Consider the following 26,867-nt stretch of genomic DNA (forward strand, 5'->3'; position numbering starts at 1 on the left):
ATGCGCGCACGTACACACACACAAGCACACAGATAAAACTAAGAGGAACAAAAAAAAGACACAGCAGTGTTCCACTCCTTCCACCTAGAATAGATGTAGTATTTTGAGTTATCATAACTCAATATAATAATACTTAACTGGATCTACTATACAAGAAATTCTAACACACATATTCTTTAATCTGTCTGCTTACATGCGTCCAAGAGGCTAGAAATATGAATACATGCTGGTTAACATAGTAATTATGTCGTAATTAATTAAGGTAATAACACATGCCTACCTGTACATACAATATATCATAACATAACAACATAATAGCACGCTATTGTTTTATTTTAATATTCCTTATGTTATAAGGAATACCATCCTGGATTTAAAGTAACTTTAACTGTGGTAAAACTACAACTCAGATCCCATATTGCCACCTAGTGCCAGCACCATGTTCCTGCAATATAATACATACCGGTAAGTAAATAAATAAATACAAGCCAAATAATTAGGGTGATCAATTTATTGATTGAGCCACTTTCCAGCATGTATATAACATTGTAAAAGGATAAGATAACAAACATAGTGTTTTGGTATGACAAGTCACTAAAATACTTCATCATAGTTTCATATCATTTATTTATTCATTTTAGATTTTTTATAGCTATAACTATTATTTTATACTTTGGGCTATTAAAATCTTGAACATTTGTGCAAAATCTTTGAATACATATATTATTTATTTATTTTTTACTCAAATCTTTTCTTCTGGGGGTCACTGGAACAAAATATTTTACAAATGTTCGCTTTGAAAAATTCAAAGATTTGCACAAATTTTAAGATTTTTCCAAAAATAGCCAAAGCATAAAATAATGGTTCAAATGGTTCAAATCTAAAACGACAGATGCTTTCCCGGTCTTAATGGGTTAAGTAGGTCTCACCTCTCCAGCTCGACTACTAATGCATTAATGATACATGAAGCGCAGTACAAAATAATGAATGCCTCTGTACAAACTATTATACATGAATCACTGAAAAAAGTTGTAAAAAATAAACTATACATTCTTATGAAAGACAGCTATGAGTGCACACTCATTTGTAACAATATACATTGGTCCAAAGGCTATTTGGTGTAATAGGAGTAATACTTGGCGATAAAGTAGGTAAAGGGCCATAGATTTGGTTTGTCTTCTATTCTTTGGAATACATGACACCATCAAATAAATGATTAGCCGTACCTGCTTTATACAACATCGTTTCATATTTAACACAAATAATATATATATATATATTTTTTATATGAAGAATGGCACATTCAAAAACCATTCCATGACGTAAGGCTAAAACGATTTCTTAACAGTACCAGCTCAGCACAAATTACTTCAATACTGCATACAAAAACAAACAAATAAATATGAATACAAAATAACCGGACAGTGTTGAAGGGAAGTTCTGCTCATAACAAGCATAAAGATAACACAGTACCTTAATCAAAATGATGAGATACAGTAGATCACTGTTTCTCAACATAGGGTGCAAGTACCAGGGGTCTAAATGGACCCTTATGGGTCTGTATATGGGTCTGAGTTAAATAAACACTGAGGATTTTTACAGTGTAGATTGGTGTCCCAGAGATACATGGGGATTGTGTTAGTCTCGCGTAGCCAGACTGTTGTTCCACAGTCTCCCAAACTGTCAGTGTCATCTGTTCGTCATTTCCGTATACGGAAATATATTTAAAAATATCTTTAAAATATATTTTTTTAGAAAGACATGAAAAACACCATTACTGCATCAAAAATAATCAACAAACTTCTATAAAATCTGGTCAAACATTGGCCAAATTGTCAAATAATATAAGACAGTGGCAAAAATTGTGAAAATAGCTGATCTACAAGATCTGCTATTTTCACAATATTTATCTGTGGCACCGAGTCAAACTAAATGTAATGCCTCTTGCATTCCAAGTGCTTGTCAGGGTGGGGGGGGGGGGGGGGGGTCCCCAGTTCAAATATGATTGTTTTGGGGGGTTGCGGCCTGAAAATGTAGAGAACCACTGGTCTGATGCCTATCAAACTGGGGGTCCTTGAAAAGAAAAAAGGTTGAGAATCACTGATATAGATTGCATCATATTTCACAAGCAGAGCAGCAGTTGGCTAATTAACTGACCTATCAGTCAATCGACTGGTCAAACTTAATTAGAGGAGACCACCATGTCCAGTTCCTTGACTCCCTCCTGGCTGGAGGTGAGGCCACAGCTGGCCGACAGGGGGGGGCTGTCGGAGAAGTGACCGGCCGACCTGGGCACCGGGGCGGGCGAGGCCGGAGCCTGGGCCAGGCCGGGCTTTTTGGGGGGAATGGGCGGAGGGTTGCCCCTGTCCGCCCTGGGGATGATGGGCGACCGGACGCCCTGGGGGGGGAGAACTCCTCCGGAGGCGGCCCTCCCGATCACCGGAGACAAAGGGGCCGCCAGGTTGCGGTAGTCCGTGCCGAAGGGGGAGTTGTTGGGCGTGGGAGTGAGTTTGGCCGCCACGCTCTGCTGTACCGTGGTGAAACGAGACAGGACCTGGGTGACGGTGCTGCGGGCCAGCTGCTTCACCGGGCTGGCCTCCGGGGGCGAGGGGCTGGGCGAGGGGGAGGGGGAGGGCTCCTTTGAGGACTGGGGAGACGATGCAGGCTGGCTGGCCTGAAGGGACTGAGACTGAGGCTGAGACTGAGGCTGAGGCTGAGACTGAGACTGAGACTGAGACTGAGGCTGAGGCTGAGGCTGGGGCTGAGACTGAGACTGAGACTGAGGCTGAGGCTGAGGCTGAGGCTGAGGCTGAGGCTGAGGCTGAGGCTGAGACTGAGGCTGAGGCTGAGGCTGAGGCTGAGGCTGAGGCTGAGGCTGAGGCTGCGGCTGAGGCTGAGGCTGAGGCTGGGGCGACTCGGGGTCCGCCGTGCCCTGGAACTTGTGACGAGCGGCGTGGAAGCGCTGGTTGATGCCGGCCTGGTAGGAGGACTGGTAGCCTCCGGGGACGGGGCTGGTGCCGCCTGGTGACTGGTTGCCCGGGACGGGAGAGGCGCAGGGGGAGGGGGAGAGAGAAGAGGTGTCCGTACCGCTGGGGGAGAGGAGCGAGGTCTGGGTGTGAGGAGGGGGGACAGGAGGAGCGACAGTGTCGTCCCTGTTCTCCACACACAGCTTCTCTGAGAGGACGCTATTATCGGGGTGGTGGTGCCCGTTGGTCTCCGTGGGACAGCGGTGACCGTTCACACTGGGCCAGACGGGCAGGAGGCCTCCTTCTTCCTCCTCGATGTCGTCCACTTGAATGGTGTCCGCTCTGGTCTTGGCCAGTGGCACTCTCCTGGTCAGCGCCTCCTCCTTTCTCCCTGGCTCCACTGACCACTGACCACTGACCTTCTGCTCCTGCCTTACTCCTCCTCCCGCTGTGTTCGCCGCCTCCAGCTTTCTCCTCAGCTCCTCTACCTGGATGGGAGAAGGAGACGACGCCTACGTTAGCTATCTACGTATCTCCAAAGAGGAAAATGTGGTGGTCATTGTGAAACATTTACACAAATCAAACGTTGGCGAGAATGTTTCTCCATCCATTTAATTTAGTTTGAAAAACTAAACATAGTAACATAAGTTTTTTCAAAAAAAACTGTTAGGATTTAGAAGACATTTTGTAGAATCTGAACCTCAGGTCTTAATGGGTTAAAATACTGCAAACTTTGGTCAAAATAAAAACATAGTCTCGAAAACATAGTCTCTGCCAGGCCTATCTAAATTATTAGTGCAGCTACATGGTGCAGAGAAGCAGTGTTGTAGTAATACTGGGTTCCCTCACATTTTCAACAATGAATTTCCAAAACTTTCCTCCTGTAACTTTTCCAAAGTATTTTATCCCATTTCCAGGTCTATAGCAATCACGGTGCAATAATGAGGCTCCTACACCAGTGCGCTGCGCCGTCAATGCACCAAGACAGAACTCCAGCGAAGGTGTCAGGTGACAAAAATAGCAGATCTACAAGCTCATAGCGAGTGCCACGCTACGAGCTTGTTGATCTGCTATTTTTGAATAATCGTGAAAATGTGTGCAAATCTTTGAAAATATATATGGTTTAAAGCGAACATTTTTAACTCAAATCTTTGCTTCTGGTGCGGGTCCCTGGAACAAGATAGATTTTGAGATGGGGGTCCGTGGACAAATATATATCATTTTGGGCGTCGGAAAACTGTTTGAGAACCACCGATATTATAGCAACACGAGTAAAAAAAAATGTTAGGATTTAGAAGATTTGTAGAATCCCCAGAAGCAAAGATTTGAGTTAAAAATGTTCAGTTGATCTACAAGCTCATAGCTCAGCACTCGATGCAGCGCTATGAGCTTGTAGATCTGCTATTTTTTTTAAATAGCCCAAAGTATAAAACAATAGTTATAGCTATAAGACAAATCTAAAATGACACAGTATGCGTTCCTGGATTGAATGAGTTAATGGTGTAAAGTGACTGGTCACAGTGCTGTCAACAACCAGCCATGTATTCATCATACCTGCTGCTGGAGCTGGCAGCAGTGAGCCTCCTCCTTCTTTAGCCGCGAGCGGAGCTGCTCCCGCTCGGTGTCGAACTCGGCCAGCTGCTCCTCCACCCTGGCCTCCATCCGCAGGGCTCTCCTCCTCTCCTCCTCCAGCTCCTTTCTCAGGGCCTGGGACGCCTCCTTTTCCTGGATATCAAAACCACACTGAGTTCAGTTATACCAGAAAGAATTACACAGGGTTCAAAAAACAACAAACAATGGGGGGACATTTTCTTAGCTCTATATACTTTGTCGTGCGACAAATAAGGAAAATTATATATTTTTTCCATTTGAAAGATTCAAATTAAAATGATTAAAATAATTTATTTGTAACGCACTTTATATTTGAACCAAATCCCAAAGTACTACATATTAAAACAAAACAAAATAATAATAATAATAATAATAATAATAATAATAATAATAATAATAATAATAATAATAATAATAATAAAACAGTGAAATGAATACAATTCTGATCAAAGGTCAGCTAAACACAGCTAATAAAAAGTTAAAAGAGTTAAACAAAACACACATGGCATCATTGAGTCCATCTAGGCAAATGCCTTGTTAAAAAGAAAGGTTTTTAGTCCCCTTTTAACTGACTCAACAAAATCAGTGATGAGTCACCAGCGATAATAAATGACCAGAAGGGGGGATATCAAAAGCAGAGTATACATTGTCTGATTGGACTCTATATCCAGGTACAAAAAGGAGGAACCGTCTAATTGATTTCAATTGGCACAGGCAGCAATTTCACACATGTTTAAAGGTCACAGACAGAATAAATGATGCTTTGTTATATCTTTAATAAGCATCCCAACCTTGTCGAGCTTCCGGTTCAGCTCGGTGACGCGGTGTCCTTCCTCCAGGGCCCTGGTGCTGGCCCACTTACACTCCTTGGCCAGGGCACAGGACAGCTGCTTGTGCTGGGCGCGCTCCTCCTCTAGCTGCTCCGCTACTCTCCGCTGCTCCTTCTCCAAGCGCCGCACCTGGCTCCTCTCAAACTCCAGCTGCAGAGACGTGACATGTTAATGCAGCGGTGTTGATTTTGACAGCAAATTTTGATAGAGTTTTTGTCATGGTCTTTTCAATGCGATTCGGTTTAGTCATATTTTTGGCGTCTGAAAAGGTTTAGTTTTAGTCTAGTTTTAGTTGACGAAATATCATAAGATTTTAGTCGACTAAATCTACAGTTGTTTTTGTCGACAAAAAGTTATGTCGGCGGTGCCTTGATGCCGTCGTAATGGCAGATTTTTACACTTGGTTGCATTCTGAAAATAGCCGATCTACAAGCTCACAACGTGTCGCAGTGCGACGCGTTGTGAGCTTGTAGATCAGCTATTTTCAGAGTGCAACGCCCAAGCGCAACCAAACATTTAATGACTCGTCTTTTAGCTCTACTGAATGTCAACAATTTAGTCTAGTTTTTATTTGTTGACGAAATTGTTAGTAGTCTTAGTTTTAGTCATCATAGCTTAGTTTTTATTTCATTTTCATTTAGTTTTCGTCAGTGAAAAAAGGTAGTCGACGAACATTTTTCGTCATCGTTTTAGTCGACGAAATCAACACTGTAATGCAGTGATATTCAACCCTTTTCATTTTAAAGATCCCAGTTTGATATGTACAGTATATGCACAGTTCTCAACCTGTGGGTCGGGACCCCCGGGGGGGTCCCCTCATGATTGGGGGGGGGGGTCCCCAGATGACAGTTAAGTGACAATTGAAGGACTTTTGAGACCTTTTTAATACTTAAAAAAAGGAGAAAAAAAAGACCATTACTGCATCAAAAGTAATCAACAAGCGTTACTATAAAAGCTGGTCAAACATTGGCCAAATTGTCAAATAATATAAGAACAATATCTGTGGAACCGAGTCGAACTAAATGTAATGCCTCAACTCCATACCATGAAGAGCTTGACAGGGTGGGCGGTCCCCAGTTCAAATTATTTTGGGGGGTCGCGGCCTGAAAAGGTTGGATTAGGCCACAGTCCCTCATTTGATACAATGTTTTCCTTTTCTTTTATCTGGGACCCCAATCAAACCTAGCATCTGTCTAAATAACATGCTATCTATCGAATCACATTCTTGGCATTTGTGGTCAAGAAAAACTCATCTGAATAACAAAACGTGTGTGAACACATATGTCAGCGTATTACACTGCTTCGTTGAGCATTCTGTTTAACCCATTCAGACCTGAGGCAGATTCAAAAAACCACTTCTAAATCCTAACCTAGGTTTTCTGAAAAAACGTATCATTTTTGGCACCGGGTGAAAAAGGGTTACAAAATCGTGAGATAAAAAAAATATATATATAATTTTTATTCAAACATTAAAAAAGTAACAACTTGTGACAGATGCTGTCCTGGATTGAAAGGTAGGTGTAACAGGTCTAAATGGGTTACGTTCGGGAAGTCGGTATATACTGTAGTACCTGAAGTACTTACTGACTCATCACTGGTTTTGTTGAGTCAATTGAGACAGTACTTCAGGGCAGTGCTAATTTCGTCGACTAGAACTATGACGAGAAATGTTCGTCGACTACCTTTTTTTCACAGACTAAAAAAAAACATAAAAACTATGATGACAATTTCGTCAACAAATAAAAACTATACTAAAATGTTAGGGAGGGACTAGTGGAGAAGAGATCCAGTACTAAGATACGTTATTTTATGCTTGGCTGTGTGTGGGTGTTGCTCTACGAAAATAGGCTCACACTTGTAGATCAGCTATCTTCAGCACGCAGTTAAGTGTAAATCAGGCATTACGACACCATCAAGGCCCGCCAAAATAAAAATGTGACAAAAATCTAATTATATTTAGTCAAAACTAGACTAAAACTAAAACATTTCTGATGACTAAAATATGACAAACTAAATTGAATTTTATTCAAAAGACTATGACTACATCAAAATGAACACTGCTTCAAGATACTCCATACAGTATATGGGGATTATAGATATTATTATGCTAGGGCACCTGTTGCTGTAAGCGCTCCCTCTCCTTCTCCAGGATGTAAGTCACATCGTCCCCCTCCGCTGTGTCCTCAGCGTGCCTCCTCTTCTCCTCCTCCAGATCTGCAATGACCTGGTACGAACACAGGGGGGAGACGGAGGGACATGAATGTAAGAGTCAACCCAGCAGCATGGTCTGTTTGGCATTATAGTCAATTATGGTTTCTTTGAAGCAACATAATTACTGAGCGGTAAACAAAGATTGTGACAGCAATTTAGTTAAACAACCGTTTAAGTTCAGCTAAATGATGAATACCACGTTCCAAAACAAAAACAAAAACAAGTAACATGGCCTATATTCTTTGTATTCTGACTATTTTACTGAACATAGCAAGAATAATATTTGTATCAGTTCCTCGAAATCAAATGGAAATTATTATTATATATATTAAAATAATACGATTATAAATGATATTGTCATTATTTTCAGTCCACTGAATTACTGCATAATTCAATTAATTCAACAGTTAATTAATATACTACATAGTTCATTCCACTGAACCTCATTCATAAGGGTTAAAGGAAGGTCTGAACTATCAAACAAAATGATTATACTAGCACTCAAAACGCATCTTCACAGTGAATTTCAATCTGAAGTAGGCTAAACTAAAACTAGAGGAGGCAACCACTCAAAGGCAAAGACAAAGATGCAAAACTACAACTGTAGCTCCGATGATGCAGCTCTTGATGACGTCACCGACCGTGTTGAGCAACACAGATACAAAGCGACCAGTGGTGTAAAAAGTACTCAAATGTTTTACTTAAGTAAAAGTATCAATACTGCAATGTGGAAGTACAGTACTCCGTTACAAGTAAAAGTCCGGAATTCAAAATTTACTTCAGTAAAAGTGTTTGAAAATAGCAGATCTACAAGCTCACAACGCGTCACATCTCGACGCGTTGTGAGCTTGTAGATCTGCTATTTTCAAATAGCCTAGGTATAAAATAGGGCTAAAGTGGTTAATGTACAGTATGTTTCATAATATCATAATTTATATTTGAAAAGTAACCAGTAACTAAGGTTTTCAAATAATTGTAGTGGAGTAAAAGTACAATATTTGCCTCTCAGTGGAGTAGAAGTAAAAGTATTGGAAATTGGAAATACTCAAGTAAAGTACAAATACCTCAAAATTGTACTTAAGTACAGTACTTAAGTAAATGTACTTAGTTAATTTCCACCACTGTATCTTCGTATCTTATCTTCGTATAACATGCTCCCGAAGAGCCTGTTGGTGCCTTGCATGGTTTCCTCTGCCATCGGTGTGTCGTGTGTGAATGGGTGAATGTAATGCACATTGTGAAGCGCTTTGGAGAAAGACGCTATATAAATGCACCATTTACAGGAGATTTTTCATTCCGATCCCTATCTATAACTTGCTTATGGGTCCGATATCCGATAACAGTGTATAATTTAAACAAATCTAGGACAGTGGTTCTCAAAGTGGGGTCCATGGACCCTCAGGGTTCCTTGGGGGGGGGGGTTACCAAATGGACCCTCGCAGGTCTGTATCTCTGAGAGTGTACAAATGGAACAAGAAATGGACCCGTACCATTTTGTACACTCTCAGAGCTATGGGGGTCCTTGAAATAAAAAAAGAGTTTGAGAACCACTGATCTAGGAATACATAAAAAATTCCATTAATAATTGTTCAAGTGCAGCTACAAGTTAGTAAAATAATAATGTAGTACAGTAAGAGTATAAAACAGTCAACTGAAGCATTCAAAATATTACTGTAAATTAAACATCATAGACCGGCACACTCGCCGATACGAATACCAGCGTTTTAGGCAGCATTGGCAGCTTTTCCGACACTGGTATCGGTATCGGTAACAACTCCAGTGGTGTAAAGTAACTTAGTACATTTACTCAAGTACTGTACTCAAGTACAGTTTTGAGGTATTTTTTATTTACAGGAATATCAAAAAATGTCTGTACTTTTACTTCTACTCCACTACATCTCAAAGGCAAATATTGTACTTTTGCTGCACTATAATTATTTGAACTTTAGTAACTTTAGTTACTAATTACTTTGTAGATTTTGATTATTATTACAAAACATAAAATAACAACTTCAGCCCTATATATATTTCAGCCATTTGAAAATAGCCGATCTACTAGCTTGTGAGCTTGTAGATCAGCTATTTTCAAAAGATTTGCATACATTTGAAAACTTGAAATGGGACATTCTGCATAATGAGTACTTTTACTTTGGGTACTTCAAGTATCCTTTGATGCCTATACTTTTGTACTTTTACTCAAGTAAATTTTGATTACCGGACTTTTACTTATAACAGGGTATGTCTACATTGCAGTATTGATACTTTTACTTAAGTAATAAATGTGAGTACTTCTTCCACCACTGACTGGCATACTCGCCGATATGGATACCAGCATTTAGGCAGTATCGGCAGCTTTTCCGACACTGGTATCGGTATCGATAATTCTACCATTAACCATTTCTTTTTTTTGGACACCTACCCTCCTGTGCCTGCTCTCGGCTGCAGCCAGCTGGGCCAGCATCTTCTCCTGCATCCTCCTGCAGTGGCTCACCACCAGCTTGAGGACCACCAGAGGGTTGGAGGAGGTGGAGGAGGACGATGAACACCCCGCCGTCTCTTTGCTCTGACCCCCGACCGCCTCGCCGTCCCTCTGCAGGGCGAGGAAGGGGTCGCTGAGGTTGTACCGTCCGTAGCGCTCCTGGATGTACAGGTCTTTACGCTGAGCCTGGGTGAGACAACACATGGAGAGTGTTATTACAGTCACCGTAGTTTCCTACATTAGCACTATAGAGCACCGAAGTCCTGACGTCACTCGTTCATCCCCAGGTTTGCGGAAGTAATTTCTCTATGGAGAATAACATTGGGTCATCTTAGAATCGTCTCATATAAGAATTGTGGTCCAAAAATAAACACCGCGTGTCGGCGTTATTGTCAGGGAGGAGGTTCTGTATAGTTTATGATAGTCAGTCACTTATATTTGATACAGTCTGTTTCTGGCGAAAATGTAACTAATTTGGCGGAAGTAACATTAGCGTTTTCTCACCGTCAGTTGATGCTTCATATCCATAAGAGTCAACCCGCCGTGGTCATTTGTTTATTTTTGGAACACAGTTCTTATTTGACGCGATATTAAATACGTCTATGGGATTGAGAACGGGGGTGGAAAACTGCGAACCAGGTAGACAAACAAAGGATGTGTAAATGACGTCAGACTTCGGCGGTCTATAGGCTAATGCCTGATTTTATACTTAAGCCCTATTCGCACGGGATTAGTATTATCTAGGGACCTCAGGTGATTTGTAATAGTTACGGGGGGACGTCTGTTTTTTAATCCCGTGCGAATCGACCATGTCGGTGATTTGTAAAGTAATTATTACAGGCCAAATTACCTACCATATTTCAGCAAACACAGTGGTCCTATGATAATTTTAGTCCAGTGCGAATCGACATCTCTGTAATTTGGGGTGTAATTGACCTCGTTTTTCATTTTTTTTTTTTTTTTACCTTTTTCTAAACAAAGTTCTTTTTTTCACCGCGCATTTTCCCACTCTTTTCCGGTCGTGAACAATGGCGGCTGCTTCGGATCTGTTCTTTGAATGTTTAGACAGCATTTTGGGTTCAGGCTCAAGTTCAGGCTCATCTGCCTACACGGCGTCGGCATTGACACCCGCGGGCAGAGTGAACAACACCAGGAGCAGGAGAAGAGCGAAGTCGCGAAAGTTGAGAGGTGTAATTTGCATAGCAGCATGCGGTAAGGAACATTTGTCTATCAGCAGAAATGCAAATTTAGCTCTGTCTATTAACTCATTGACTGCCAGAGTTAAAACCTCGTTCATAGCAGCCCTTGCCAGCGATTTTCGTGTTTTTTTGTTTCGTTATTTTGTTATTTAATTCACATATAGAAAGTCTACCTTGACACTTGAATCGTTTTGATCGTTCCACCACTAGAGAGCAGTACATACCAAGCTTGATCGCCTCTCGATCACACTCGCCCCCTCCCAGACCCACTCACACAGTGAAACACATGAACCGGAAGTGAAATGTCTCAGATTCTGTTATCGGCGAAAATTACTTTGTGATACACAACGGGGATGACTGTTCGTCACCCAGACCATAGATTATAGGAGGGGAGGTCTCCGATCGTTTTTCATAGCGTGTGAAAAACAGTTTGTTTCCCTATTATGGTCGAAAATGACTGGGGGGAAAAATGTAAAACCGAAAACGGAACCCAAGTCATGGAACCGGATGCAGTGGTGGTTGAAGTAAGTGGAACCCGAAACTTAGCCTGATTCATAACAGAATAGCGTGATCAGAGCATAAAGATCAATAAAGACCATAGATCGCATTAACGCGATCCTGGCGGCCAAGCGCGCTATTTATTAGATCGCGTTAATGCGATAATGGCGGCCAATGAGTTAATAATAAAGCTACGGACGATAATAGACACTTTCCAATCAATATGACTGCTGCACAGAGAAGTCAGGGGATTCCTTAGCCCCATTACGAACCTCTCCCTCCGCTATAAAACAATAAGTAGAATGTTGCATCATAGCCACATCAGTCTACCTTTCCCTGATCCAAATCTAGCTCTGGTCCATAGGGCTAGGAGTTCTCCTTAATGCCATGGGAGCTTTGAGCACCAAAGGCTGCTCAGCCTCTCGTCTGTAGTACCACCACTGTCGCTACTCACCAAAACAAAGACGGAGTTGAAAGCCTACTCTACTTTTGTGGGAACACTCTGAGCCCCCCACCTCACGTCTAAAATACACGTTTTGGCCAGAACATGTAATATTTCACCTGAAGGAAAAATCTAAACAATAGAAAAATTCCATTGACCAGATCTGTAGGAGGCGCAGTGGAGTAACCAAAACATTTGTTCCTTCCGGTGAAATATTTTCTTTTCTGGCCAAAAAGTGTATTTTAGACGTGAGGTGGGGGGCTCCCAGTGTCCCCACTAAGTAGAGTAGGCTTTCAACTCCATAAAACCATCTTTGTTTTGGTGAATAGCAAAAGTGTAAAAATGTTATTTTTTACTAAAGACGAGAGGCTGCGCAAAGGATCGAAAGTCCCAAAGGGACCAGGGTTAAGATGAACTCCTTCTAACGCTATGGACCAGAGCTAGATCCAACCCTGCCCCCCACTGGTGACTCTGAATAGCATGCATATAAATGAAAACCGTTATTTTTTAAAATCTTGGCTCTTTTATTTATAGAGGATCATTCGTAATGTACCTGTATTACATTCTATCCAAATAACTGTATGACCATTCAAAGCTAGAGTGTGCACTAATAGGGTGTACATGTTGGGAAATATCATTGGCCATGACTGATGGCTCATCGTCATCTGAACATCATTTAGGTTGATATGACACTGTTCATATCCAGTACTTACAATTTTTTATAACACATGCCAATTAATATTAGACAAAAGAACATAAGATAAATCGGCACAAAATATACTCACAACCACGTGCTTTTGTTTAATACAGATGTAGCTTTTAAATAACGTTTAGATCACAATTCCTGGACACGATCTATGCTAATAAGGCATAACCCCTGAATTATTTAATTGATTTGCATGACTCATTGCTGTTGCTATTTTAAAGCACCTATTTGCAAGTACCAAGTACCTTATAAATGTGCATATACACTGTTAACTGTTTGCCTTCCTTCTGTTTTAGCAAAAGAATGGTACATTGAGAGAACACCACAGGTGCGAGGGCCGGCCTTCTGGGAAACTGACGTTCTTCAGAGATTTCGGGAGAACGAATGGTACCAAAACTTCCGAATGCCCGAGGACGCCTTCTATGACCTGTGTGACATGCTGCGCCCCTATGTCAACCCCTTAACATCAGCTATGGAGGCTCCAGTGCCATTAGAGAAGAGGGTTGCTGTTACGGTGTACAAGCTTGCCGGTAATCTTGAGTTCCATGATGTTGCCAACCTGTTTGGAATTGGAACCAGTACAGCCTGTGACATCTTCTGGATCCACCATAGCAGTAGTTTGGGGGTCAACATATGGGCGCAGTATGTCACATAGGACATAGAAGGAATCCTTGGGCATTCTGAAGTTAAGCTACCAATCTTTCTCCAGAAACGTCTGAACGTCTGTTTCCCAGAATGCTGGCCTTCGCACCTGTGGTGTCTAAATATCCAAATATCTAAAAATATCTGGCTGGGGTGCTCACAAAATGAGATGTTAAAATGACCCCAAACATGTTTAATAAGCAGCAAGTTTAATGTCATGTCATATGTACAACATATACTATGTTTCTGTTGTCGCAGGTATGTCAGGTTTGATCGCCAGTGTTGTGCACACCAGAATAGCAGATCTACAAGCTTGCAACTTATCACATCGCAATTTTGGGTTGCGCAACATGCCGCACAACCTAGTGTAAAATCACACTTAACCCATTTAGACCCGAGGCCGATTCTACCAATGTCTTCTAAACAGTTTTCTGAAAAACGTAATGTGGTGCTTCTACGTTTCTGTGTCAAGGACCCCCAAAATGATATGTATTTAGCCGCGGACCCCCATCTCTTTTTTATTTGAGTTAAAAATGTTCACTTTAAAATAATATATATTCAAAGATTTGCACACATTTTCAATAAAAAAAATTCAATACAAATCTATAAGCTTGGTCTTATACGTCTGCTATACGAGCTATTTTTGAATAGCCAACGTGTAAAATAATGCTTTTTGTCTCAAATTTAAAAATGACACAGATGCGTTCCCGGTCTTAATGGGTTAATGGTTGAAATCCTCACTGGTGCAATTATCCTGGTAAGATTTATGCTTCACAGGAAGCTTCATCGGAACAGAAAAGAAAGAGTCTTCAAACTCAGAAAAGAGAGAGATTTCCTAATTTGGTATCACAAATCAAAGATTTGGTTTCCCTGCTGCTGACGTGTGAAGTGTTGAGTCTGTCTCAGCTGATAACTATCATGCCAGGCCGTCATGTTTTCTCTGCTCCTTCGGGCTGCTGTCAACAACCCCATCTAAACAGGAAATCACACACAGTAGTACCAGAGCTCCACACGCCAAAGGCAACAACACCAGGGTAGCGAAGGAGGAGGAAAGGTAGAGAGAAAGGACAGAACGGACAGAAAATAGGAAGTTAGCTAGGACAGTCACAGATGAAAAAAAAGGTTGCTTGGCAGAAGGAAGAAGCAACAGATGGTGTCTGGCAGCTGCTGGGGGCCTGGTTTCTGGTGCCAAAGACAGACCTGTTCTCTGTTAAACTCACTACAATGGAGGGATAATGGCAGCAAGGCCACATCACGGTCGTTCAGCAGATGCCTTTGGGGCCTGCCTGGTGCCTGCCATGCAAAAAGGCTCTGCTTTCAGAGGGCTGTGCTGAGGGGAGCTGCTGGCAATGTGTCTTTGCCTTGGTTTCAACAAAAGCGGATCAACAGATTAGACGGTGCCGGTATATCCTCTCTCTCTCTGGCAGGATAACAACTTGCACTCCCGGTGACTGATACCTGCAGGATCACTGGAGCATGAATGTTGGTGTCCAGGATGCAGATATACTGTATGGCAGTGGTGAAAGAAGTACTCAGATATTTTACTTAAGTAAAAGTAGCAATACCACAATATAAAAATACTCTGTGACAAGTAAAAGGCCTGTGTTCAAAATGTTACTTGAGTAAAAGTACAAAAGTATTGACATCAAAATATAACTTAAAGTACCACAAGTAAAAGTATTAATGTTTGAAAATAGCCGATCTATAAGCTCACAACGTGTCGCGATGCATCGCGTTGTGAGCTTGTGGAACGGCTATTTTCAAATAGGCTATGTATAAAATAGGGCTGAAGTGGTTAATGTATGTTTTATAAGTCATTTATATCTGCAAAGTAGGCTAACTAGTAACTAAAGTTTACAAATAATTGTAGTGGAGTAAAAGTACAATATTTGCCTCTGAGATGTAGCCTGAGATGAAGCCTGTTGATTTTGACAAGACTGACAGCTAAAACACCAAAGACTCATTTAACTGGATGAAATGATGCAAGGGGGGAAAAAACTAAGAGGATATTGAGATGTAATGACACCACATACTGAACAAGACCCACTCATCGAAATTAGACACTGATTTAATGGATCCGAACTGAACCCCATTTCTCTCCTTCAAGAGACATCAGTAGTTGTAATGGATGGCCGTTTATAAATCATACATTACAATACAGATCAGTGGCTTTCTGAACGTCATCAAAGAGTATGAGTTCATCTGTCTCAAGAACCACATGAACCCCTATAGAGTCCCTTTCCTGGGCATGTCATAATAATAGGCGAACATTCTGCAAAATAGCGGACAAAATCTTATCCAATGATAACAAAATAGTCTAAGTCTTGGATCTGAGAGTCTAAATCTCATTAAATGGTAGTCTGCATGTGTCTCAAATGCAGAATAAATAATGGACCTTGATATGGAAAGGGTTGAAAAACATTGGTTTAAGTGGATATAAGGAGGCTCTGAAGCCCTGCTCTGGATGTAACCCACGGGGGAGATGGATCAACAGGATGCTGGGATGAAGAAAGCAAGCAAAAAGAAAAGGCAGAAGTTCTCAAGAGAATTAAGAAACGCCTCCCAAACATGGGCACAGCATGGAGCCTGACAAACCAGTCAGCACCTCCACTGAGATCCCACGTGTGGACCTTTGAACATGACATAATCCCTTGTTCGCACGATTCCAGTGCACAATGTTTCTGAATCTGGACTGTACCACGTCTATGGACTTAACATTTTAAGACTTCTCTGCGGTTGTAAGACTTCATCATTGTCTTCAAGTCTTGGATTTGGATGTTGTTTCAGTCAAGCCAATTAAAGTAAATTCAAGTCATAATCAGCCAGGACTGACAGGAAGTATTCCTTACCACTAATCATTACCATTATTTGTACTGATTTCATACTGTCAGTATCTAAAGCAGAGGTTAGGCAACTTTTTCACATATATACAGGAGGTATTTTGCCTAAGGTGTTAACCCATTAAGACCGGGAACGCATCTGTGTCATGATTCTTTGGCTATTCAAAAATAGTCAAGCCCATAGCGTGGCACTGAGTTTGTAGATCTGCTATTTTTTGAAAAATCGTGAAAATGTGTGCAAATCTTTGAATATATATATATAATTTTTTTACTCAAATCTTTGCTGCTTGGGGTCCCTGGAATAAAATATTTTGAGATGGGGGTCCGCAGCCTAATACATAATCATTTTGGGTGGTCCTTGACATGACATTTTTTTGAGAACCACTGATATTATAGCAACATAAGTAAAAAAGATGATTTTTTTTGTAGGATTTAGAAGACATTTGTAGAATCCCTAGAAGCAAAGATTTGAGTAAAAAAATATAATAGCACATCTATAAGCCGAGTGCCGCGCTATGAGCTTATATATCTGCTATTTTTGAATAGCCAAAGAAATCTAAAATGACACAGATGCGTTCCCGCCGGTCTTAATGGATTAAGACACCTGCAGCTTTGAGCTGTAGTATCAAACTCCTTACTGGCTGGACGTACATACATGCAGCACCAGTTCAAGAAACACAATCTGATTATTACAAGTATTTTACACAGGGGTGGATCACTAGGACTCGCTGGTCCTAGAGAGGAATCGGCTTGTAGGAATGTTAAAAAAAAAAATGGAAAACTTCCCAAATATTGATGTTTTGATTTTGATTTCTTTTGCATGTTTCATGACTAGAAAAATAGCATGTAGGCCTACACTTTCCAGGTTTTTAAGAATTCATGGGGGCCATCTCACCCCCCCCCCCCCCCCCCCCCCACACACACACACACACACACACACACACACACACACACACACACACACACACACACACACACACACACACACACAGGACAAAGGGAGGCTGTTTACCCTGCTCCATCATCCTCCAGCGGTGTAGGAAGGTGGAGGGAGTGAAAAGAGAGATGACAGGAAGCACATTCCTGATGTGACTAATGTTTAACAGCCAGCCCCACTGCCTATACTCCCATACATGTACACGCTCACATGGACCTGAACTTACACTAGGGTGACCACAGACGTCACAGTTTGGCCGGGATGGTCCCGGTTTCAATCTGGGTGTCCCAGGTTCCCACAAATATCTCTAAAACTCCCTAAATATCTCTAAAATGTCCCGGTTTTCAACATTCATTACGAAATTGTCCCGGTTTTCGCCAGAATGAACATAATAATAGTTGTTTTCAGTGATTCAGTGGATGCGACGCATTGTGAGCTTGTAGATCAATTTATAAATATTTTTAAGATAATAATAAAAGATTTGTGTGACACTCTTGTATGATGAAGTAGGGCATCATCAAAACATTAAAAAATTGAAATATGGAGATACCAGGTTACTGCCCAACAGCAATGATATAGCAACAACAATATACAAGTATAGTAGAATTTGTAAAATAGACATTGTGAGAGGACTATTTTCCTGGTTAGGGGTTTGGTTAACCCATTAAGACCGGGAAGGGAACGCATCTGTGTCATTTCAAGATGTCTTTGGCTATTCAAAAATAGCAGATCTACAAGCTCATAGCACGCTATGAGCTTGTAGATCTGCTATTTTTGGGGGGGAAAAGTTGTGAAAATGTATGCAAATCTTTGAATGTATAAATACATTTTTAACGCAAATCTTTGCTTCTGGGGGTCCGTGGAACAAAATATTTAATCATATGGGGGTCCGCGGCCTAATACATATAATTTTGGGGGTGCTTGACATGAAAAAGTTTGAGAATCACTGATATATATAAATAGCAACATACGTTTAAAAAAAGGAAAAAAAACGTAGACATTTGTAGAATCCTTCAGAAGCAAAGATTTGAGTTAAAAATGTTCACTTTAAAAATATATATATTCCAAGATTGGCACAAATGTTCAAGATTTTTCCAAAAATAGCAGATATACAAGCACTATGAGCTTGTATATCTGCTATTTTTGAATAGCCAAAGAAATCTTAAAATGACACAGATACTTTACCGGTCTTAATGGGTTAAGGATAAGGGTTACTGTAGGTAAGAGAGGGAGGGGGACGGGACGGGGACGGGGGGGGCTTCCTTCATTTAGGAATTCACAAAACAAATCCAATTCATTTATTTTCCCACTATAGGAAGTATTCCCGTAGGTGTGTAGTAAAGTAAATGCATCACGAAATGATTCAATTCCCGCAGGGCTTGTGCGTTTGTTGTGTCATTAGCGGCATAGTGATGACTCCTGAATGGTGGAAACTGTTCCAACTCTATTCAAAGTTGACCAGTTCAGCGGTCAGCTTTTTTTTGGAACTCTAGTGAAGCTCTAGGCCAGTGAGCCGTTTTCATTGCTCTCACCATTGTTGTCTGGTTTCAGTGCCTGTAAAGACTTTTTTTTTTAGATTTTGACCACATTAACCTTTATTTTATACTTTGGCTATTCAAAAATAGCAGATCTACAGAGCTTGTAGATCTACTATTTTTTTGAAAAGTCGTGAAAATGTGTGTAAATCTTTGAATATATATATTTTTTAAAGCGAACATTTTTAACTCAAATCTTTGCTTCTCGGGGGTCCCTGGAACACAATATTTTTGAAATGGGGGTCCGCGGCCAAATACATATACTTTTGTGGGTCCTTGACATGAAAAGGTTTTGAACACACGTACACACCACTGTACCAACATAGGTTTTTTTCAGGATTTAGAAGTAAAAAAAGAAAAAAATCAGCCTCAGGTCTTAATGGGTTAATAAAATGAATGGCTTATATCGTCAACCATTAATTAGCGATTAATTGCAGCAATATAAAAAAAAGGAGGTGCTGTGGAGTGGTGGTGTTGTCCTAGACATGCACCCTGCTTTATTGAACACAGTCTATACAGTGTGTGGAGAAACAGAGGGCTGACTACAGAGAGGGGAGAAACACACATCACCTTTTAATGAGCTTAGGGGATCAGGATCACACAACAACACACACTGTGCTGGTAAACAAACCGGCACCGGATTAAATGAAGGTTATTTGGGGTGAGATTTATTTATATGTTTATCTTTCTTTTTTTTCCCCCTTTTCAAAATAAGGCTCAAGAGATCCAAAACGCACAACAAATTCAGAAACTGTTTAACCCATTAAGACCGGGAACGCATTGTCGTGTCATTTTAAGATTTTCTTTGGCTAGTCAAAAATAGCAGATATACAAGCTCATAGTGCGGCACTTAAAGGACGACTTCACCGATTTTCAACCTATCTTCATATAATTGGTCCTCACTAATACTCATGATAAAATGGTACCATTTTTTTCTACTTGGTCTGTGTCTCATAGGAGGGCTGTGGACAGTCCAGATCGTTAGGCATGATTTTTTTTCCCAACAAGATTTCACATTTCTTATTTAGATTTTTATTAACACGAGAACAATGGCTTCTTTTATTGCATTGCAACTTTCCAGGAATAAAAAGCCTGCAGTTTCTATTAGCTTGGATTCCCCATTGATGATGTCACTGGTAGACGGGACCATTTTACGGGACCATTTTATCATGAGTATTAGTGAGGACCAATTATATGAAGATAGGTTGAAAACCGGTGAAGTCGTCCTTTAATATTTTTTAAAGCCAATATTTGTAAAAATAAATAAATAATAATAATAATAATAAGTGTTCCAGGGACCCCCAGAAGCAAAGTTTTGAGTTACAAATGTTCGCTTTAAAAATGACAAATATTTGCAAAACATTTCAAGATAAAAAAGAAATAGCCAAATATATCTAAAAATGACACAGATGCGTTCACGGTCTTAATGGGTTAAAGTAGACCTTTCATCTATAAAGGCTGAAAGGACGACCACAACTTTTGTTTTTCTCCCATTGTTATCATTTAAGGCAAAAGAGGTTCCTCATTCAAGGCCTCAGTCGGTGCCAAATGGACCAACAAAGTCAAACTGTTTCAGTTCTGGCAGCCCACGTCGCGTACAGTCGACACATTAATTAAAGGCTTGTTTTCACATTTTGTCGCTCCTCTTTGAACACATCTCTTCCCCCATTCTAAAAAGCCCCGAGGACGGACAGGCTGTGTGCATGTCTTTATGTGCCAAACGTGCGCACTGCCAGATACTCACTTCCTTTTGAAAGGCCACAGTTTTGAGGAGACGAGAGCAGCTGTGAGTGAGTGAGTCACAAGGGGGGGGGAAAGATGCAGCGGAATGGTTAGAATGCCAATGATGGTTCTCTGCGTGATTGACTATAACCAGATCATAGAGAAAACCACATCATTAACCTTATAGCCTGCACTTGATCTTATAACCACTTAAGCCCTATGTACTTTGTTGTACAACAAATAGCCAAAGTATGCGTTTTATGAGCTTGTAGCTAGTTATTTTCCGCACACCGGCACGCACCTATAACATAATCTGGGGGTTAAAGATGCAGTCCGTAACTTTTATATACTACCTGGGTAGTACATTTCTCTTCTTTTTTTTTTTACTATGGAGCTATAACGTATAGCACATTTGAGTTTCATGCAATATCACTTGTCAACCAGTAGTGGGCCCTATCCGACCACGGGATCTAAAGTGTCTCAGTAGAAGAGCAGGAAGACCTCCTCAAATCACTGCAGCTGTGTTATTATAATGTACTGTATTAACATTAACATACCATACAGATTGATTAGAATAACATTAGGCACTAAAAAAGGTTGTGGATTAAAAGGCGAAGTCAGGAAATACGGCTAACACATCCACAGGGGTGGGAAAAGTACTGAATTTTTTTTACTTAAGTAAAAGTATCAATACTGCAATACAGAAATACTCTGTTACAAGTAAAAGTCCGGAATTCAAAATTGACTTGAGTAGAAGTACAAAGGTATTGGCATCAAAATGTACTTCAAGTACCAAAAGTAAATGTACTCATTATGCAGAAGGTCCCATGTCACACGTTTTCATATGTATAAAATGTATAAAAATCCTTTGAAAATAGCAGATCTACAAGCTCACAACGCGTCGCAAAGCGACGCGTTGTGAGCTTGTAGATCGGCTATTTTCAAATAGCCAAAGTATATAGGGCTTAAGTGGTTAATGTATGTTTTACAAAGTAACTAAAGTTTTCAAATAATTGTAGTGGAGTAAAAGTCCAACATTTGCCTCTGAGATGTAGTGGAGTAGAAGTAAAAGTATTGAAAATTGGAAATACTCCAGTAAAGTAAAAGTACCTCAAAAGTGTACTTAAGTACATGTACTTGAGTAAATGCACTTAGTTACCTTACACCACTGCACATCCATTCTGTGGCTTTTATCCCAAATGACGATGCCGCCGGGCGGCTCAGCAGGACATTTCTCACATGACACAGTGTAGTGGTGCTGACACATAATTAGTGTGACTGCCTTGAGCAACATGACTGGGCCTCTTTTTTTCTAATTAGTGTGTCTTTACAGGCAATCTGATTGCAGCTGGGAAAGAAGGGGAGAAAAAAAGAGTTGTGGGAAGACGAGACGCTCCACTGATAATGCTCTACTTTCATGTGAGGGCAAGACCCCAGATTCCAGATAACCAATGCCTCCATGACATAATAGCTTAAGCAGCATGACTGTGTTGCTGTAAGCAGCATTTTTACTGTGTAGTAAACGCAGTAAAATCCTGAGTGTTCATTTAAAGGGATAGTTCACCCCCAAAATGACTTTTTTTCCTATCGATTAGTCACCCCATGGAGACTTGAATTATTGGGAGGAAAAAAAAATGTCGCATTCCTAAGCCAATAATTTGATGACCGGCAGTGGTTCTGGTAGGAGACACAAAGAGTCTCCTTTGTGTCATCAAATTATTGTCAAATTATTGGCTTACTGTAGGAATGCAACAAAACAAAAAAAATATCCATGAATTCAAGTCTCCATGGGGTAATCGATAGGAAAAAAGTAATTCTTAGGGTGAACTATCCCTTTAACTGTGATTTAACTAAGGATTGCACTGGGTACTTTTGCCTCGCTAACTTTGGAAATGCTGGTTTGTAAAAGTAGACGTATGATGTACATGTTAATAGGCGATGAGGTAAAAAGGTACGACAGGTTTTTGTGTATTTCAAGCTCTAACACGATCGGTAACTTGGCTCGCCTACCTACGCTGGCCGTTTCATCGTTCTCTTTGAGAACTCGTTGGTTCTCAAATTGGGGTCCTTGAGGGAGTTCCAGGGGGTCCCCAGCTAAATGATGGATAGTTAGGAACCAAACGGACCCTTTCGGGTCTGTAACTCTATAGTGTACAAATGGAACCAAATGGACCCGTTAGGGTCCATTTGGTTCCATTTGTACACTCTCAGAGTTAAATTAACTCAATACTTTTACAATATAAATTTTACAATATAAATTGGGGTCCCAGAGATAGAAATGCCACTAAATGGGGGTCCGTAGCCTAATGCATATCAAACTGGGGGTCCTTGAAATTCAAATGCTTGAGAATCACTGCTAGAGTCGTAACACTCTTCTCTTACGGGGGTCCTTGGCATATCTTTTCAAATGGGGGTCCGCGGGCTAATAAGTGTCAATTTGGGGGTCCTTGACATGAAAACCTTTGAGAACCACTGCTTTAACTGGTCTATGGGGTGACGTAAACAAATCTACCTCGGTCTCTCCAACAAGGAATGGAGGAGGATTTCTCCAACAGGGCAGGGTATTGTAACTGTACGCAACATCGACAGCGTTGAAATTGTTAAACAACACTGTTGCCATTGAAAGCCATAGCCAGTGGTGAATGGGTTAACAGTGTGTGTGCTGGTATAGAGTCATGAAAGCAGCATGGCTATACTCCCCCAGCGCCCCACAGTTAAGGCCCATGTTTATTTGCTCACTTCTCGTCTCCCTTACATTGAGTCATCAGGCGCCCAGCATGCTGTAACTCCTCTTGCCTTAGATGGCCAGATCCCAGGAGAGGTGTAAGGAATGCGGTCTAGACAGACACAACACAGCAGCAGGGACTTTAAGCTAGATGGTTGTTGGTCGGATGGATGGCTGGCTTCACTACCTCTCCAGTTTGTCCTTTCAATGGTGCATTTTATATCAGGAAACAGAATATCTTTCCATAAACTGAAGCTGCTATTAAGCTTGGGTCATTAGATGTTATATGGTGAATGTAACATTCTGTGTGCAGTATGACTAGGCTAAATGTTTATTTATGTTGAACCTTCAAAACGGCTCAAAGCATATTGACACATTTACTGCACTTTTAACGCTCTTCTGTGGTTGGTGCTATGACGGACGGTGCTGTTGTACGCATAGTCAGAAGATGTTCCTTTTAAATGACATTACATCCTGACATCCTGACAACCACACAAACAGTAACACAAAGCATGGCTACCAGTATGACATACACGTAGGCCAGTAGCATGATTAAGCTGTGTGGGGAAAAATAAGCTGGAATAAGGAAGTGAAATAAGGGAACTAATCCCTCCAGTGTGAGACATTCACCACTTTTAGACATTAGTAAGTATGTAGCTAGCTTATGTTGGTTATCCACATTGTGGCTATTTCATATTCAGCGCTTGGTCGTGTGGAATGTTCACCCTCCATGAATACTGTATGTGAGCTTGCTTCTATGGCTTCTATCACCAGGGTTATACAGGATAAATCTCAACAGCCTACTAAACTTATTGTGTCAAATCTTTCTTGTCACTTCCTTTACTTAAGCACAAGGAGGATATTCTGAATTTTGGAAAGCTGTAGGTGCTGGTACCAACCATGAATACAGTGTTGACCCAGTTATGTGGGTATACTAGGGATGTGGGCAAGGGATGTGCGCAGTGACTAATTTCACTGACGATTAAACTATTATTTGTAACCGACTGGTCTCAAATTAATCAAACTCTCAAATGAAAACATTTTGATGTATAACAAGGCCAAACAACATTGTAAAAAATATATTGTGAGGTATACAAGCCATTTGGAGAAAAGTATGCAGAAAAGTATGTAAATTTGCAATCGATTCAGCGAAATGGTTTCTTTTCAGACAACAATGACGAAATCAATGTCCTCTCTCTCACGTGAAATTGAACTTAACTTTGCTGAATGAAAAGTTAAAGTATGCTCCAGCAGATATTCTGAGATGCTGGTACATTTAGGAAGGCAGTTCTTTCCATAAATGTACCTGCGAGGCAGCCACCACATTACAATGCTGAAAACTTTGTGCCTCAAAGCAACTAAGGAAATAGTTTACGTGATCTACGAGTGCTGTGTAAACTGCTGTGTGTGAAAATGATATTTTGCACATTTTGCAATAAAATGATAATGATAATAAATAATAGTTTACAATTTAGGGATTTAGCAGACGCTCGCCTCTTAACCAGAGAGACGTGTAATGTCTCAGTAAACTAGGATCGCGAGTAAACCAAGAACAACAATTACTATCAAAATAATGATCTGTACATTGACACTATAGAATACCAGGTCAACAATGAACCTAGCATCTGTCTAAATAACCTGCTATTTAAGTTTTAACATTGTGGTCAAGAAAAACAAAAAACACGAGAACAAATGACCACGGTAAGTCTGCATGGTCGTCATAACTACGGGCTAAGGTTTAACTTAAACGGCTGTAAACAACAATTAGGGGCAGCACCTTTTAATAGACTAGTCATAGTATACCTTGCAAAGCCATGAGAATTCGTATCCCAGAAAGTGAACTTTCGCAGTACTAGTCCCTACTGACTCCTCTTGGGTATATATTTATTACAGTTTCTATTCTTTCCAACACGCGGGTGCACCTACTGTATGAATCAAGTAGAAAAGCACGCTCATTCACATTTTAAAACGCCAGATGCAGGGCAGAAGCAAGCATCAATTCGACACGTCACGCTACGAGGTGGAAATAAAAATGGAGTCTTTTGGAGCATAAACCCAGTGTGCAGACTCTATTTTTCATTGCACCTACTGTATGGCCACGGCCGAGATATATACATTTGAGATCGTAACATAATACCTAAAGTAAGGTAATGTACACACAGTATGACCAAGTTTAACCCATTGAGACCTGGAACGCATCTGTGTAAGTTTTTTATTTTGAGCTAAAAAAAAAAGCATTACCGTATTTTACAGTTTGGCTATTAAAAAATAGCAGATATACAAGCTCATAGCGCGGCACCGAGTGCCGCGCTATGAGCTTGTAGATCTGCTATTTTTGAAAAATCAAGAAAATGTGTGCAAATCTTTGAATACATATCATTTTAAAGCGAACATTTTTTTAAACTCAAATCTTTGCTTCTGGGGGGTCCCTGGAACAAAATATTTTGAGATGGGGGGTCCTTGGCCAAATACATATACATTTTGGGGGTCCTTGACATGAAAAAGTTTGAGAACCACTGATATAGCAACACACGTCTTTTTTTCAAAAAACTGTTAGGATTTAGAAGAGACATTTAGTAGAATCGGAACCTCAGGCCTTAACGGGTTAAAAAATCCTGTAAGTAGCAAAGCCTGAAGGTATCACAGGCTTTCAGTCAACCCAAGGAAGATCTATTACTATGTACTGTCTGTACCTTGAAGGCGGTGTTCCCTTAAACTATAAGTCAGGGGCCCCAAATGGGCCGCGGTCCCAGATAGTTCTTACATGAAAAGGCGGCTCTTGTATTTACAGAGCTTGTGAGGACCATAAATATGCCATTTAGATTCTGAACTTGAAACTTTTTAACCCATTAAGACCTGGAACGCATCTGTGTAATTTTTTTATTTGAGCTAAAAAGCATTATTTATTTTACACTTTGGCTATTCAAAAATAGCAGATATACAAGCTCATAGCGCGGCACCGAGTGCCGCGCTATGAGCTTGTAGATCTGCTATTTTTGAAAAATATGTGAAAATGTGTGCAAATCTTTGAATATATATATTTTTAAAGCGAACATTTGTAACTCAAATATTTGCTTCTGGGGGTCCCTGGAACGACATATTTTGAGATGGGGGTCCGCCGCCAAATACAAATATTTTATATTCTTGACATGAAAAAGTTTTAGCACCACTGATGTAGAAACATACGTTTTTCAGAAAACTTTTGGGATTTAGAAGACATTTGTAGAATCGGCCTCAGGCCTTAATGGGTTAAGAAAAACTACTCTAGGGTATAACCTACAGTACATTTATGACCTGTCATTTTAGCTTCTACAACTGTGTGCCCTGACCAGCGTCCTATAGCTGACAGACCCTGTCAGAATCCTGAATATATTGTGTGTATATAATACTGTATAATATAGGGCTAAGATGTCTTTTTAAGTTTACATTGACGCAAATGATGACGCGGCATTTTGAGAACCCACAACATTGGTCATCCATCATGAGGGACCTGAGGCTTGATTTATAACTAGTTGCGCGCCAGT

General features: G+C 40.6%; 1 protein-coding gene across 2 annotated transcripts in view; it reads right to left on the reverse strand.

Annotated features, from left to right (window-relative positions):
* Positions 1-517: 517 nt before the first annotated feature.
* The window catches only part of LOC308081707 (CTTNBP2 N-terminal-like protein), a 33,554-nt gene continuing 7,204 nt past the window's right edge, over positions 518-26,867 (reverse strand). For both annotated transcript variants that reach the window (XM_080423312.1, XM_080423311.1), the window contains exons 3-7: positions 10,038-10,283; positions 7,524-7,631; positions 5,369-5,557; positions 4,521-4,691; positions 518-3,454 (exon numbers count right to left, since the gene is read on the reverse strand). In XM_080423312.1, the coding sequence (XP_080279438.1) occupies positions 2,183-3,454; positions 4,521-4,691; positions 5,369-5,557; positions 7,524-7,631; positions 10,038-10,283 (1,986 nt within the window). In that variant the 3' untranslated portion in view covers positions 518-2,182. The remainder of the gene's footprint in view (positions 3,455-4,520; positions 4,692-5,368; positions 5,558-7,523; positions 7,632-10,037; positions 10,284-26,867) is intronic.

Source organism: Gymnoscopelus braueri (assembly GCF_963280865.1).
Source record: "Gymnoscopelus braueri genome assembly, chromosome: 3".
NCBI classification, from domain to species: Eukaryota; Metazoa; Chordata; class Actinopteri; order Myctophiformes; family Myctophidae; genus Gymnoscopelus; species Gymnoscopelus braueri.